At 35.2% G+C, this 17658-nt stretch overlaps 3 protein-coding genes across 5 annotated transcripts in view; 1 reads left to right on the top strand and 2 right to left on the bottom strand.

Annotated features, from left to right (window-relative positions):
* tlcd3bb (TLC domain containing 3Bb) overlaps positions 1-17658 on the top strand; it is a 538378-nt gene that overhangs the window by 346386 nt on the left and 174334 nt on the right. The gene's annotated exons all lie outside the window — the stretch shown is intronic.
* tbx6 (T-box transcription factor 6) lies at positions 1485-12011 on the bottom strand. Its single transcript, NM_153666.2, has 8 exons — positions 11806-12011; positions 6809-7004; positions 5723-5990; positions 4222-4365; positions 4034-4104; positions 3855-3916; positions 3409-3670; positions 1485-3324 (listed from the first exon to the last, which is right to left on the bottom strand). The coding sequence occupies exons 1-8, from the start codon at positions 11873-11875 to the stop codon at positions 1773-1775; spliced, it is 2625 nt and encodes an 874-aa protein (NP_705952.2). The 5' UTR covers positions 11876-12011; the 3' UTR covers positions 1485-1772.
* Positions 11806-17658, bottom strand: part of nif3l1 (NIF3 NGG1 interacting factor 3-like 1 (S. cerevisiae)) — a 41807-nt gene continuing 35954 nt past the window's right edge. For 2 of the 3 annotated variants that reach the window (XM_087275376.1, XM_087275374.1), the window contains one exon: positions 14450-15025. Coding sequence is in view for 2 of the 3 variants with exons in the window: in XM_087275374.1 (XP_087131500.1) it covers positions 15008-15025 (18 nt within the window). In the remaining variant the exon portion in view is untranslated. Of the gene's footprint in view, positions 12429-14449; positions 15026-17658 lie in introns of those variants that run through there. The other variant, XM_087275375.1, reaches the window with a different exon arrangement.

Here is a 17658-nt window from a genome sequence, read left to right as displayed (position 1 = left end):
GTACATAAATGACATACAATGACATATAAAATATGTTTTAATATTTTTTCCAAACATTGTAATTACATGTTCAAATATACAGTAGTCAGCATTTCAAGTGAATTTAAAAAGGTTTTTCAAAATTGTTCTAGTTTTAGGACAAATTTGATAAAAGTTTTTGAACCACTTCAAATGTTGGCGTGGGTTTCCTCTGGGTGTTTCCCCCACTGTCCAAAGACGTGGTATAAGTGAATTGAATTAGGGTTGGGTCAATAGACAATGCCATCGTCCATCGCCAATAGACAAGATGCTGAGCCGGCATCGCGATCCCCCGCCCCCGTCGCAAATCCGCTTGCGAAAAATACACACTGAGGCCCTGTTTACACTAATATGTCTTAGTTTTAAAATGCCATTTTAGAATGAAAATGATTCATATACCCTCTGACGTTTCACCTAGCGTTTCTGAACAGCATTCCCTCAACACTATACTGCTGAAAACGCACATCACGTGACCACAGACACACACACACACTCTGTCATGAGCTCCAGACAGTGTATACAGGCAGTCAGCGAGTCTCTACACTGCTTCAATCTTTCACACTCGTACTTAGTAATTTTAGAGAAAACCTCAGATACTGTTGGTTTGTTCCAGAACTCAGAACTGGTTGGATCCAGTTGGTTGTGCACCTTTTTACCAAGTTTGTTAATGCCATTATAATGACACAGATAACTTATCTTTATTTATTTAGGATTTGGTTGTGGGTAAAACAAAGACTGTGCGGGTCAGGTAGTTGAAACAGTAGGCCACAAATAATTAATTCGTTATTAATTAGTTATACATAATTAATTTACCACTGCCTACGACGACGATGACATCGTCCATCATCATCTTTATTCACCACCGCCATTAGACATCTTACAATGCCAAATTGTTAGACGTTGCCCATTCATAAACTGAATTGAGCTAAATTAACCGTAGTGTATGAGTGTGTGTGCGCATGTGAGAGTGTATGGATGTTTCCCAGTACTGGGTTGCGGCTGGAAAGGCATCCGCAAAAACGCATAAAACACATGCTGGATGAGATGGCAGTTCTTTCTGCTGTGGCGACCCTTGATTAATAAAGGCACTGAGTCGAATGAATATATATGTTCATATATCTAATATTTTCCATATTTTTATTATACAGTAATTCCAATGGTTGAAAACAACATAAAAAGCCATTTTTCTAAAATTTCTAAATATATGTTGCATATATGAAATTTTATACATGTAAAATTCAAATATAAACTTGTCTGTCATGTACATAAATGGCACATTTTCCATGTATCAGATTTCTTTATTGGTGGTCACACAGCCAAGAATTGTACATTATGTTATCCTTAGCATCCAAATACTTTTTTTTGGCATAAAAAAAAGTTTTTGGCAACATAGATTGTGTATTTTGTATATTTAGACATTCACACAAACACACAAGATTAAAAAATAGCAATATTAAAATAATCAATTAAACTCATTAAAATTTTATTTGGTAATTCAAGGGTATGAAGAGAAATACGAAAAAAATATACATCATTATTCAACTTCATCAAGCATTACTCTGAATAAAACCACACAAAAGCATTGAAACTATTTCAAGAACAGCAGAATCAGGGTTTACTTTAAAATTTTACACTTTAAACTACAGTGTTTTGGTTCATCTCTTGTTGTCTCACAGGTCCTCCGATGCAGTGCTTCCATCACCAGACATGTCACTTGCCAGCTCTTGACTTGCTTGTCATGTTTCTGTTTCTCTTCAGAACACTGTTCGTCCTCCAAGGTCAAAGTAAGAGCCCTGACCATGAGCATGTTGTGGCTGTCTATAAATATGCCTGAGGGGTAAATGCAGGGAGGACCGAGGATCCTGGCAAAGACGTAGTGAGTAGGAAGGAAATGGGTTATAAAGGGATGGCGGAGCAGAGGAGGAGAGTGAGGGGTCGAGAGAAGGAAGTATGGAAGGGTGCAGTACCACATCTGGTAGATAGGGGGCGGCAGAGTTGAGTTGTGGGAAGGTGCCTATCTCAGTTGGAGCTACGGCAGGGTATGCGTTTGAAGGAGGAGGACATTGGGGGTGAGTTGAGGATTGAGATAGTAACTGGGGGGCACTTGAGGTTTGGAGAGGGGGAAAGGACTGGGAAGTGATTTGAGAGTGGTTTGCCATTTGGGGTGGAATGTGAGAGAAGGATGGATTATGGTATGACTGGGGAAAGGTGGATTGAATTTGGGATGTATTCGGGATTGAGCAGGATGAGGGGAGGGTCAAACTCTGGAGAGGATGTGGACCTGGTGGGATTGGAGTTGGGAAGGGGTAAGAAGTTGGTGCAGGGTTTGGGAGAGGACCAGTGTGTTTGGGCAGAGATGAAGGGAATGTGTATGCTGTGCTAGGGTGCAATGTGTTGGGAACAGACTGCATTGGGCCTTGATGGATAGCACTGGTGGAAGGGAAGGAAAATGATCCAGTTGTTGGATGTACTGGATTTGGAATTGCGTTTAACCCAGAGGACTGGGAAACTGGAAAAGAACTAGGTCCAGAGGTACTCAAGTTGAGTTGCTGCTGAACAGGGGGAAAGGGGAAGGCTGTTGTGTTTGGATTGGAAGATACCATAATAGAGTTAGGGGTGGACTGTTCTGATGGAGGGAAGGGAAATGCGGTTGGAGTTGTATTTGGATCAGAGGGGGTGGGAATTTGGTTGCATTGTGACACTTGCTGATATGGTAAGGCAGACTGGGGTAGACTTTGACATGAAGGGGATGTTGGATCAGGGTCATTGTTGGGTTGCACCGGAGGGAAAGGAAAGGCTGTTTGGGTTGGGTTTGGGACTGCAGGAGTTGTCGCATTGGCTGAGCTCAAACCTCCATCATCCACCTGATTTTGGCCAGAGTCAATAGTCAACCTGGTACCTTGACAAGCAGGGATTGATTGGAAAGGTGGATTTGTAGGTGTATGGGGGCTTAGGTTGTCTTGGGATTGGTCTGTTGGAAGAAGAGAATGGTAGGATGAAGATTGGAGAAGGTGTGAAGAGGTGGAGTGTGAGATAGAAGGGTATGAGTCTGAGAGAGAGGTTGTAGATGCAGGCATAGCTGTAGAGGAATTTACGCCAGGATACTCTGCTGAAGGTATAGAGGAATATGCAGGCATAGAGTGTGGAGATGAAATACTTGAGGCCTGTGGAAGCTCAAGGTCTGAGCTCTGCGTTGAGGACACCACAGAATACATTGAAGAAGACTGAGGCACTGATGTATGCGAGCTGAGCTGAGGAGTTGGGAAAGATGATGTGTATCCAGAAAGGTCCATCATTTGACCGGTTCTATAATAGAAAGACAGATAAAAATCATTGATAATGTTGTCTCAAAGTGTACTCTTAATTTAGCTATGAGGTTATAGCACTTACTCATCCATCAGTGCGTTGTTTACGTTAGTTTCAGAGGTTGTCTGTTGTTGACTCTCCATTGAAGAGGGCATCTCAGAGGTCAAGAAGGCTTGTTCAAGGACAAGAGTTTGGTCAGAGTCTGTCTGATCTGGGTGAGATGACACTTCTGTATGAAAACCAGAGTCTGTAATTGGAAGGGCGGTGTTCATAATGGTGAGGGCGGAGCTTGGGAGATCCACAGATTGTGGGAGGAGCTCCGTGGAATCACATGGGTCACATGACTCTGAGAGAGGGAAGCAAGAAAAATTGTTTCGTAAGAAAGAATGGAAAATTAGCAAGCCCATATTTACTAAAGTACTCTTTTGTGAAGACTAGAACAAATATCAGTAAAGTCTTTGCATTTACTTTTTAATTGGATTTGAATTTATGAGATTGTACATTCTGAAGTAAATAATTATAATCCTCACCAATATCCAAACATTCCTCTTGGCTGGATGTAATTTTCCTCTTCAGCCTTGCCTCTCTTTGCCTAGGGTAAACAACAGAAAAATTATGTTATGTTCTCAGTCTAGCTGTCTTAAAAAGTTTTGTGTTTAAATAATAAATGCGCTATTAGTTGAAACTGGTGTGTGTGCGTGCAACTTACTTCTTGCAGTTCATGCCATTCTCTCTAAAGCCTTTCGCAAAAGGATTTGAGTTTATTTTCAGTTCGGTGATCTTTGATCAATAAAAACAAGAGAATAGTCATGATTAGTTTATTGTCGTAATAGAGAACAATATATAAAACAGACAATAATTTAATATATTAATCAGATTAATGTATTTTTCTTTCACCTTGTTGTTCTGGTATGCAGTGACCGTAATGAACTGTGTTTCAGGAAAAGTGAAAGAGTGCTGAGTTCTTCCCCACATCAGCACATCACGGGCCTCGATCACATGCACCCGTGGCTGGTATCGATGCAAGGAGTGAAGAATGATCTTTACCAGAAAAGAGTTTGGAAATCAATGTTAGAAATGGGGTATAGGTGAGATGTAAAGAATATTGCTTCACATAAAGACATAATGGCCATAAAATAAATGCTACTTCATAATAACTTTCACAAGTTATTCAAAACTCAAAACTATTTGGGCACTTAAATGACATTTAATTAAATAGTAAAAATTGATATACAGTTCAGTAATTAAAACAAAAAGCACAAGAACACTAACTAGTTTTCAGGTTTAATAATTTTATGTTTATGCAATTTCAAGGGTCCAAATAAAAAAAAAAACTTTTTAACTAGACATTAAAAGGGTGACACATTGCACTTCTGATCAAACCTTAACCCAACCATCATCGCTATTACCCTCTACACCTTCCCCAACCATCATCGTTATTGATGTCTACACCTTCCCCAAACCTAAACCCAACCATCATCGTTATTAATGTCTACACCTTCCCCAAACCTAAACCCAACCATCATCGTTATTAATGTCTACACCTTCCCCAAACCTAAACCCAACCATCATCGTTATTAATGTCTACACCTTCCCCAAATCTAAACCCAACCATCATTGTTATTAACATCTACACCTTCCCCAAACCTAAACCTAACCATCACAGTTATTAACGTCTACACCTTCCCCAAACCTAAACCCAACCATCATCATTATTAATGTCTAAACCTTCCCCAAACCTAAACCCAACTATCATCGTTATAATGTCTACACCTTCCCCAAACCTACCCCCGACCATCATCGTTATTAATGTCTACACCTTCCCCAAACCTACACCCAACCATCACGGCTATTAACAACAGCCACGAGTTGCGGAGGCTTTCATACTTGATGCGTTCACCATTGTACTGATATTTGCAACCACAGGGGGCGACGCCAAGAAGACTAACATGTCACAACATATCAAATAAATCGCTTGTGGATATATTTGGAGAAAACTAAGGAAAACATTTGGTGAAAACGCTCTCTTATCTAACCAACAACATCTTGTTGTGACATCTCGCATGGTTCAATGGGATCTCAATAACTGCAAGATACGCCTCTAACTTACTAAATGTTATGCCCCCTTCATGTTATGCTTAGGTTAAAATTTAACCCAACAGCTAGCAAAACGAGTAAGAAATAGACGTCTTTCTCTGAGCAAAAAGGCCCAGTGAAGAGAAAGAAGACCCTATGACCTCCAAGAAAAAAAAAGCTTTGAACAGACTATACTAGGAGACAATACCGGAGTGACAGGTGATTTCCACACACCAAAGGTTGGGGACCACTGATTTAGATAACAGGATTAAACATTTTCGACTTTAACAGCAAATGTAAACACGGGTATTGTTTTACTCACATATCCTTGTGCGTCCAGCGTGTTGTTGGTGAGTTTGGCCCGGTGGAAGGATATGGTGCGGTTCTGCCAGTGTTCTCCAGTCGCCGGTGAGTCCGGATGGATGAACACACGGTCCGGCAGTCGAGCCTCTGCTCCTCCGACCACCTGCCAGCTGTTATCTTGAAAACGATAGCGGGAGGAATCGACAGGTACGATGTCTAGAAGAAGAATGTAGCGCAGAGATGGGTTCAGCCCTGATAGCTTCACCCGCAGCTGAGGAAACATTCGCCTGAGGAACAGAAGAGACGGATTAGACGTGGTCCAACTAGGGTTTCTAAAAAGAGGAGTTTACGTCGGCAGCTAGCTCTCTGCAACTCTCACATGGTCGCCCACTGAAGCTAAGCAGGGCTGCGCCCGGTCAGTACCTGGATGGGAGGCAACATGGGAAAGCTAGGTTGCTGCCGGGAGTGTTGTTAATGAGACCAGCAGGGGTTGCCCAATCTGCAGTCTGTGTGGGTCCTAATGTCCCAGTATAGTGAAGGGGACTCTATGCTGCTCAGTAAGCGCCGTCTTTTGGATGAGAAGTTAAACCGAGGTCCTGACTCTCTGTGGTCATTAAAAATTCCAGGACGTCTTTCTAAAAAGAGTAGGGACTTAACCCCGGCATCCTGGCCAAATCTGCCCACTGACCTCTGCCTAACAATCCCCATACCATGATTGGCTTCATCACTCTGTCTCCTCTCCACCAATCAGCTAGTGTGCGGTCTGGCGCAAAATGGCTGCCGTCGCGACATCCAGGTAGATGCTGCACACTGGTGGTGGATGAGGAGATCGCCCCAATGTGTAAAGCACTTTGAGTGCCCAGAGAAGCGCTATATAGATGTAAGGAATTATTATTATTACCCAAAACTGAAAATTACCCCCTGATTTATTCACCCTCAAACCATTCTCGATGTACAGTTAAAGTCAGAATTATTAGCCCTCCTGAATTATTAGCCCCCCTGTATATCTTTCTTTCCCCAATTTATGTTTAACAGAAAGAAGATTTTTCTCTCAACATGGTTGAGAAACACTGTTTTAATGCACCTACGCTCATCATGTGCTCACCTGCCCTTCTTAGTGACGATCATCTCAGTCCCGACTGTGCTGAACTGCTTCCACAGACCCGCGTTCTCCAGCTCCATCCTCACGCTGTCCTGTGGAGTGGCAGGAGAGTCTGTGTTTGCATGAGGCTTTAGCAGTGCAGGAGGAAGAGCGCGAGCTGCCATCTCACATGTGGACGGGTACAACGGCACATCTCGATCTGCAGGACAGACAGACACTTCTGGATGATACACAGTTTTCAAAAAGTGAATTTAAATGGAAGCTTTAAATGGGAGCCATTATGCAAAAATCCCTTTTATGAAGGTGTTTAAACACAGTTGTGTTTCATCAGTGTGTGAATATAACCAGCTACTGATTGTAAAAAAGTATTAATGTTATTTCATATAATCACACTAGATAAAAACAGTCTGCAGAACACTTTGATTGACATTCTCTCTTCATATGTGTCATCAGAGGGGGAAAGATCCGCCCACTAGTGACCATCTCTCCCTCATAGAGTGGAGGAACTATGACGTCAATTTGTATGCAAAAACCCGGAAGCGAGTTAGCATTTTAGCACTTCCGGTTCCCTCGTCCCAAAGTCAATGGCTTTTTTGAATGGGGTTTTCAGTAAAATTGCTTAGATAAGGTCCGTGGCGAACACAAATTCAAGATATTTTCACGTTTTGTTCTACGACTTAAAACACAACAGTTACAGCACACTTTTGAATTTTTAATTCGGCCATGCTTCTTTAAAAAGACGGGTGTTATCAAGTTGCTAAATGGGACTACAGGCGGTGTCGGAGACATTATACGTCATCGAGCTGATCTAGTCTGGAGCGCAGCACGCTTGTGTTGGGCGTTTGGATTTGTCTGTTATTTAGGTATTTTCATGAATAGTATTTTATAGTTTTTTGTGTTTTTCTAATTAAGAGTTCAGATTGTGTATAGATAATGCCTTCACATGTAAAGGCTGTCGAGACAGATTCATTTGTTGATCATTTATTTTAATAAAGATACTGTTCACCAGTGCAGCCTGTCTCTCTCCTGCTCTCAGTAATGCAAACGTGTGAATAAATGTGTAAAAATACAGACATATTAACTGTCATTTTAACGTGATCAAGTGATTTTTCGTCTTTTTTTATTCATCTGAACACATTTTACTCAGTCATAACTGCAATATTTACACTCCTCCATAAAACGTTCAGCAGATGTGACTGTATGGGCTGCTTTTCGCTGTACGTTGTGACATAAAAGGAATATTGAATGTTGCTCTGTGTCCATGATGATGGAACTTGCTGGCATTTGATAGACTTGTTCCTCCTCACGCCTTATTTCTGTCGTCTGTTAAGGTAAGCAGGCTGTGTGCGCGAGCGATACACTTATTTAGATATGTCTGATGAAAATACTATATAGGCAGATTTATACACGCAGTTTTAAAACTTTAAAAACAACCGCAAAGCAAAACAGACGTATTTCCCACGTAAAAACGATCCAAAAGGCACATAGGTCTATATATTTTTGCGTATTTATTTGTTTATAATATATAGCGTGGATTATAATATAATAAACATAGAGATTAGCTCTTTGTCATGGACATTATTTCTAAAAATAAGCTTGATAAGTTGTCTGTAGCAGGGTGGGGCTGACGTCACAGACGAGCACCCCGAGGGCTCTGTAGTCCGTTTATAGCCTAATGTTAGCTTTTTAACTCTTGCGTTTGCATTTAAGATCCAAAAGTGCCCCAAGTTGTATTTTCGTGTGAGGATTATCCGGCTGGACAAAACGTGTAAGTGTAATGAACTGTGTTTGAACACAGAGCTTATTATTTGCAATCTTCGAAAAGCCTATGGGAAAATCCTATCGGGATTTTCACGAGGGAACCAGTTTTATGCTAGCAGCCGATTAGCCTACAAAGTGACGTCATAGTTCCTCCACTCTATTAGCATAGAAAGTTAGTCTTGTTTTTGAATCTGCCACTATGCTGACACACAGGCATTTGTAGCCCGGCCCTCTTTTGAAATGAGCACAATCTCATTTGAATTTAAAGTGACAGTCACTAAAATGAGACTATTTGGAATAAATCCTCAAGGGGGCAGCTTTGAGGAGTTATAAAACATTATTTGTGGAGTATTTTGAGTTGAAACTTCCCACACACACACTCAAAGGACATCAGAGAATTATTTAAATCTTGTACAAAGCGTCCACAATAGGTCCTCTTTTTGTTGCATAAACGTTTACTTCGATTATTATTATTATTCATTCATTCATTTTATTTTCGGCTTAGTCCCTTTATTAATCTGGGGTCGCCACAGCGGAATGAACCGCCAATTTATCCTGCATATGTTTTATGCAGCTGATACCCTTCCAGCTGCAACCCATTACTGGGGAAACACCCATACACACTCATTCACACACATACACTACGGACAATTTAGCTTATTCAATTCACCTATAGCGCATGTGTTTGACTGTGGGGGAACATTTTTTTGCCCCTTTAGGCTATTATTTTTTTAAATAGTCTACAGAACAAACCATCATTATACAATAACTTGCCTAATTACCCTAACCTGTCTAGTTAACCTAATTAACCTAGTTAAGCCTTTAAATGTCACTTTAAGCTGTATAGAAGTGTCTTGAAGAATATCAAGTTGAATATTATTTACTGTCATCATGGCAAAGATAAAATAAATCAGTTATTAGAGATGAGTTATTAAAATTATTATGATAAGAAATGTATTGAAAAAAAATCTCTCCGTTAAACAGAAATTGGGGGGGGGGGAATAAACAAAATAAACTGTATGTGTACTTACCTCAGAATGTACTTGGTTCTATTAGCTAACCAACTACTAAACTAGGTTAAGAGACAACAACCAGTTATGATAAGTAGACAGCACATGCGAAAAATAACTGTGAACAGTCTGAGTGAAATAAATATTAAGCAACAATTAAAAAATAATGATAATTAAACCTAAAATAGAAAATTATTACAAACAACAAAATCACTAAGATATAAATCAGTTTAGAAAACCAAAATATTAAAATCACTTGAATTACTAACACTGCTTTGAGGAACATACAAATGGTCTATGGGGTCGAAATAATTGATGATCAAAATGTTGTTCATACCAAGTGAAAAAAAAAAAGTGTCAGCTCAAAAAACGTAATAAAAATCAGTAATAATTTTCAATTTTCTCACTCATCACTTGATTATCTTTCATCAACACTAAAGAAGATATTTTGAAGAATGGTGGCACCAATTGACTTCAGTAGTAATTTTCTTCCTACTATGAAAGTCATTCATTTTTCGGCTTGTTCATTCCACGGTGGGCGACCCCGGATTAATAAAGGGACTAAGCCGATAAGAGAATGAATGAATAAATTACTAACACTGCTTTGAGAACCATAAAAATGATGACTTAACATGTTGTTATTACCAAGATAAACTCAATCATTCCTAAAGGGACAGGTCACCCCTATTTATAGAAGCATTATATACAGTACACTCTCAGAAATAAAGGTACAGGAGCTGTCACTGGGGCAGTACCTTTTGAAAAAGTACATACTTGTACCTGAAGGGTCCAAAATGGTGAGAGAGAGAGAGAGAGTTTTAATTTTATTGCCATTTCAGCGTCTATGGCTATGTCATGGCAAAAAGAAAATAGATCAAGTAAAAATATTCTAACAATTAAAAGTCATCAACAGCAATAAATAATGTACAAGGTAAAATATATAAATAATAATAATAATGATAATATATAAGATAAAAATCTAAAAAAGTTTTTTAAGATTTCCTTTTGATAAAAATTCTACAACTTTAGATGGATTCACGTTTAAAAATATTTCCTTTAAAGTCTCTCCAGATAAATATTGTTGTCTGATAACATTAAAAATGGGGCATTCCACAAGAATACGTTTAACTGTTTGGTGTCTGTTGTCCAAAATGGTGCCTCAGAGGTGCTTTTTAGTAACATTTGGGTACGAATATGCACTTTTTAGGTACCACTGTGGACTATTTGGGTACAAATATGTATTTTTTAAAAAGGTACTACCCTAGTGACAGCTCCTGTACCTTTATTTCTGAGAGTGTACACATGATTTTACTTAAGAGAGTGTACATTACCCACTGCTAAACATGTTCTTTTTTTACAAAAGTTTCATAAAATAAAATATTTGAAAATAACAGTAACAATAAAATGGTGACATAATATCAATAACTAAATATGCATAGCTAAGAGCGAGTCGAATCTTTATTTATTCGCTCAGCTTTAGTTATTATCAGCTGTAAATTCCTAATCTAAAGACAGCGTTAAGAAGGGGAGTGCGATGGGTCGTAAATTGAAAAATGTTTGTGTTGTGGATGGGAATTAGGTAGTAATATTTTTATATTTCTACAAAGATTGGATGGAGCGAGCTAATCACTTGAGTTTCTAAAGAAGATACTTTGAAGAATGCTGGCACCAATTGACTTCCATAGTGATTTTCTTCCTATTATGAAAGTCAATGAGTGCCATCAATCTGCATTCTTCAAAATATCTTCTTTAATTGTCAACATAAATGAGGTAATTTTCATTTTTGAGTGAACTATCCCTTTAAATGACTCTTAAAAGGGCCTAAAATAATTGTCATCGCTATGAAAAACCTCATTTTGCAAACTCTAAATTTTTCGAGTGATAACTTGAGCTGGTCTCATTATTCATTCATTCATTTTCTTTTTGGCTTAGTCCCTTTATTAATCTGGGGTCGCCACAGCGGAATGAACCGCCAACTTATCCAGCATATGTTTTATGCAGCGGATGCCCTTCCGGCGGCAACCCATCACTAGGAAACACCCATACACACTCATTCACACACATACACTATGGAAAATTTAGCCTACCCAATTCACCTCTAGCGCATGTCTTTGAACTTGTGGGGGAAACCCACGCCAACACGGGGAGAACATGCAAACTCCACACAGAAATGCTAGTCTCATTAAACCTCTGCAAACCCTCACACACACATCTATGCTGCTTTCTTACCTCTGTAATAGCAGTCGCTCAATCTCTGAGGTCCCAGAGCCAAACCAGGGTACATTTCCACACCCAGCATGTCTCGGTCTGCTCTTTCTTCACGTTTGTCTTTATCGAATATTAAATCAAAGCTTCACTGAGCTTCTATAATGGAGGAGATCTCTTTCAAAGTCTTCTTTTCCCCTTCTCTCTCTGTGTGTTTCTTGTCTTCTAATGCCCGCGCTGGTCTTCTCGTGTGTTATATAGGTGAGCGCTCCTTCACACTTCAGCAAATGGTGGAGTCTTCACACGTTCCTCTTCTTCTGTTTTCTTCAGGGTCCATCTTTTGGGGCCTGCTCTTCACACACCGGCTAAATAAACACAGCTCTGTTTTCTCATAAACACATCAAACTTAAAACATCACTGCTGCGTTTATTCTTCATCCACTTGGAGTTAGGTTGCTCAAATGGGAAGAAATAGATTTCGTTTGTAGAGGCTGGTTTGTATTCGCTGGAGTCTCAGTTTGATCTTATTATATTGTGTTTTACTACTGTAATGGGGTTAAAGGGAGACTCTGCAAGTCATCTGGTAAGGTGTTTCTCCTGAGTAAATGACCTTCATAATCTCGTCTATTTGCAGTTGGCAAAATTAACCTAAAATGCGATATTAATAGTCTTCAGTTTATGATATCAAAATGGCGCTTTTTACAAAATTGGTTGTAAACATATCAGCAAGAACAGAGATATTTAAAAAAAAAAAAAGTCATAGTGGATATTTTGTACTTTTTTTGGTACACACGGGATGAAAACAAAATAAATAATAATAATAAATAAATAAATATATATATTATATATATGTATATAATATATATATAAACAAGAACAATATAATATTGAAAACAAAAATAGAAATAAATAATAATAAAAATAAAATTTGGAGATATTTTAATTTATTCCACTTGATAAAATTAATGAAACAAATAATTGACAAATAATTTTCTAAATAGTTTACATGTATTATTAGTCAATGCTCATTTATGAGTTAACATTATTTTTCTTTTTTTTTCTTTTTTTTTTGTTAATACACATTGGGCTAAAATGTATACTTTAAATTATTATTATTATTATTATTATTATTATTATTATTATTATTATTATTCCATGTTAGATATTACAATATTTTAGCAAACTGAATATTTATTGAAACAAATTTTATATTATTTCTATAATATGCATTTTGTAAATGTATTATGTGATATTATATTATATTATATTATATTATATTATATTATATTATATTATATTATATTATATTATATTATATTATATTATATTATATTATATTATAAAATTTAAACGTATGACAAACAAATTCTGTAAAAAAAATCACATTAATACCAGAAAATTGAACCTTCAATAATATATACATATACATATACAGTATATGTTTAAATTTCTTCAATTTGATGATTCATAATTTATTATTAGCCAATGTTCATTTATGAATTGATTTTATTTTTATTTATTCATTTTTTGCTCAAACACAATGTACTATAAATATTTATGTTGAAATTAACAAATTATTTAAATTATTTTTATTTCATCTTAGATATTAAAATTTTTTTAGCAAACTGATAATTTATTAAAACAAATATATTATATTATATTATGTTATGTTATGTTATGTTATGTTATATTATGTTATATTATGTTATGTTATATTATATTATATTATATTATGTTATGTTATATTATATTATATTATGTTATGTTATATTATATTATATTATATTATATTATATTATATTATATTATGTTATGTTATGTTATGTTATATTATGTTATATTATGTTATGTTATGTTATATTATGTTATGTTATGTTATGTTATATTATATTATATTATATTATATTATATTATATTATATTATATTATATTATATTATATTACAGTGCTCAGCATATATAAGTACACCCCTCAGAAATCTATGTTTAAATTCATATTTTTAATAGAGAAATAGATATTTGTGCATATACATTAGATTAGTCAGTACTGAAGCCAAATCTAAAGCTTATCTAACAAAATAACTTACGATAAGGGTCAAATACAGTACAGCCAAATTTAAATAGTATAGAGAAATATTAAATACAAATGTTAAAAATAGGAAAAATCAAGAAAAGCAAAAATATAGAAAAGTTTAGTTGAAATTTTTTAGGTTGTAATTTATTTTTGCAATATTTTGCTCGAGTTTAATTGTATTATCTTTCAATTTCCAAATATGTTTGGTGACTAAAATATTGTTTTAATAAATATATCTGTTTAATAAATCCGTTTTGTTTAAATGCACTAAAATACGCGCCCTATATTCACTGAGAAATGGACAAAAATATTAATTTTCAAAATGGGGTGTGCTCAATTTTGCTGAGCACTGTACATTATATTATATTATATTATATCATATCATATCATATCATATCATATCATATCATATTATATTATATTATATTATATTATATTATATTATATTATATTATATTATATTATATTATAATATTTAAATAAATAACAATAAACTATTCCTGTTCATTTTATTTTACATTAATATTATTAATATATAATTATTAAATAAACTCCCTTAAAATGATTTGTTAACGTTACATAACAAATAAATACAATGTTTGTAATTTATTTGTGGTTATGATTTGGAAGGGCATGTGAATGATGTGCTCAAGAGCGAATGATGTGTGTTTTTTTTCCCGTGGATCAGACTGCTGATGTCGGGTGGATTCCCTTCCCGCAGTGGAAGAGGAAGGTCAGAATGAAAACAGTCTGTTACTCAATGCCAAGTGTTGTATGATGTAATCGCACCACCGCACACGGACTGTCCGTACCACAACTGCTGTCCAAATATGGACTGAGGTTTGGCCGGATGAAGGATATTACAGTGAGTTAATACTGACGGGATTTGACGTGTAGTGTAGATTCAAAAAAAGATGTTTGGTTTGGTTTGTTCAAAGTACCTATTCAAATGAGCTGAAACGACACAATTCTTGAGTTTTTTAGGACACCTTAATTGTTTTAAGTTCAATCCACTTATATTTGTAAAAACTAACAAGTTAACTTAAATCCCTCATGTTGTCCAAATGCGAACCCAGCATTTTTTAAAAGGTAGTGTATGACTGGCCTGAGATCAGCTGCTGGTGAAGGTGGAGGTCTGGACACACAGTTTGTTCTTACTGCTGCAGTTTGGTCTGTAAGGTAAACACAGCACGTCAGACGCTGCATCCAAATGACTTTTAACAAGCACACACGGCTTAACAGATGCTTCAGGTGGACGCTCTTTAAATAAATAGTAAGATTAAGTAGACTTCACTAAAAATTATGACTCTTTATAGCCTCTGTAATCTAAAAAAATGATTAGTTCACTTTACCTAAATTAATTGAGTAAACCTGTTGCTTTTAAAATGATTCGTTGACTTTATTTTGAAAAAGTAAGTAAATCTGTTTCCTTATTTCTTTAAAAACAGTGAATAAATTCATCGTAACTTGGAATTGATGTAACTTAATTTGTATAATTATGCACACACACTCAAAAAATGACGTTTGATGTTGGTTCCAATTACTTATTTTAAATGAAACAACACAATTCTTGAGGTTTTTGCAGCGAATACAAACTACTATGTCAACTTAATTCCTTCATGTTGTCTCAATGCAAATCGACTGTGTGGAACTCAATATAAAGAAATGGAGGGTTCCACGCAATTCATTCATGTTGTCACACATTCATTTGTCCCAACACAAATTAATTTTACTTGTTATGACAAATTTAGGTGTATTAAACATAAAACAAATATGTTGTCTCAAATGTTTTTTTCCAAAAGTTGATTCAGCTCATTTTAAATAAGTAGATTTTGTATTTAAGTGTAGGATATTACAAAATAATAATAATAATGATAATAATAATTTTAATAACAACATCAATAATAATAATAATAATAATAATAATAACGATAATAATGATAATAATAATAATAATAACAGCAACAACAACAACAGCAATAATAATAATAATGATGATGATGATGATGATAATAATATTAATGATAATAATAATAATGATAATAATGAGAATAATAATAATAATAGTAATAACAAAATAATAATAATAATAATGCTACTAATAATAATAATAATGATGACGATGATGATGATATTAATAATAACGATAATAATAATAACAGCAATAATAATAATGATGATAATAATAATAATAATAATAATAATAATAACAGCAATAATAATAATAATAATAATAACAACAGCAATAATAATAATAATAATAATAATAACAGCAATAATAATAACAATAATAATGATAATAAAAATAATAATAACCACAAAAACAACAACAACAATAATACGAATAATAATAATGATAATAATAATAATAATCATCATCATAATAATAATGATAATAATGATGATGATATTAATAATAAAAAATAATAATAATATAAATAGAATGTTTAGGTAAACTATTTCTTTAAATTGTATTTTTTTATGGGCATTTTTGTTTTTACAGTGGAAATAAATAAATCATTCACAAAGGCATGAGTTTTTCTTATAAGTTCCAGAAGCTATTAGTTGAAAAGGTGAGTAAACTCATTGCCTTAAAATTATTAATTAAATGTACTATGTGGGTAAATTGAACTGTTTAGGCATGGGCCGGTAAGATTCTGACGGTAGGATAACCTTGGATAAAAATATCACTGTTTCACAGTATCGTGATGACTGCTCTAAAATAAGTTCTTTTGAAATGTCTGGGTAAAAACTAAAACTTTTCCCCTCTTTGAACACAATATATTTTATTTTTTGAAACATTTAAAATATTTTGGAACAGTAAACATGTCCAGCGAAATCATTTAAATGAATCATTGACCACGGCTGTCTTCATTATTAAAAAACTCCCTTGAAATGGGCTGTCTTCATTAGTTTCAAAAACACAGATTTCTTTACAATTTAAAACGGCATCTTTGGAATTTTTTTCTACTGAAGATGCTGTTGTCCTATTTTTATAATTTTTATAAGTCACAACAGAAATACTTACATTTTTTAAGCAAAACCAACTTGCCATTTTTAAGGCAATGGGTTTACTTATTAGTTTAATTAATCACTTTTTACAGTGTATACTCGCTAAAATTTAATTGTTTAAAATCAGTTGTAACAACACAATAATTACGTTTTTTTGGGGGGACAACTTCATTGTTTTAAGTTCAATCAGTAAAAAATGAAACCCAAGTGTGTTTAATTTTCAATTTTGAATGACACGAGTGAGAGAAAATGTTAATATTATGCACAATTATCCATTTAAAATCACTTTACGGCAACCAAATCTGTCAACCTGACCTGTGCGTTGAACTCTTGCAGTCTGCTATAATAAACAAGCCTTCAGACCCATATTAAAAACACAGCACATTTCATTCAATTGCTCTGATTGCAGTATGAATTGAGGCTGTAGTGCTACTGTTGCTTAAAGAGGCACACCTGGGCCCTCATAAACACATTAGCTGCCATTAGGCCTTACAGCGCCTGTAAACTCTGCACAGTAATGACATCCACCTCCCTCCGAGAGCAACACCTCCACTTCCCCTCTCTCTTTATCACCTCCCTGCGAATCAACAACACAAACAACAACTACAACAACAGTGTTCAGAGCTCCAAATCAGCCTCAAACCAGTTGCTAGAAGAAACCACACTGCAAAAAAATAATAAAAATCAGTAAATTAGCTGCTTTCCATATTTTGTGAATCATGTTTTTATTTTTTCCCATTTATTTATGATTTTAAATTGAATTATGGGACCTTAAACCTTCTTTTTAACAACT

This window comes from Danio rerio, chromosome 12, assembly GCF_052040795.2.
Source record: "Danio rerio strain M-AB ecotype USA chromosome 12, GRCz13ab, whole genome shotgun sequence".
Lineage (NCBI taxonomy): Eukaryota > Metazoa > Chordata > Actinopteri > Cypriniformes > Danionidae > Danio > Danio rerio.
Note: the sequence above shows the minus strand (reverse complement) of the source record. Positions and strands in the feature narration are given on the sequence as shown.

Bases quoted from the DNA above. Each gene is read 5' to 3' on its own strand.
- tbx6 (NM_153666.2), bottom strand. From the start codon at position 11,875: ATGCTGGGTGTGGAAATGTACCCTGGTTTGGCTCTGGGACCTCAGAGA. The intron at 4,366-5,722 runs GTGAGTAAAACA...TTTCTGGTAAAG, and splicing joins CGCTGGACGCACAAGGATAT to ATCATTCTTCACTCCTTGCA. The intron at 3,671-3,854 runs GTGAGGATTATA...TCCCTCTCTCAG, and splicing joins AGAGGAATGTTTGGATATTG to AGTCATGTGACCCATGTGAT.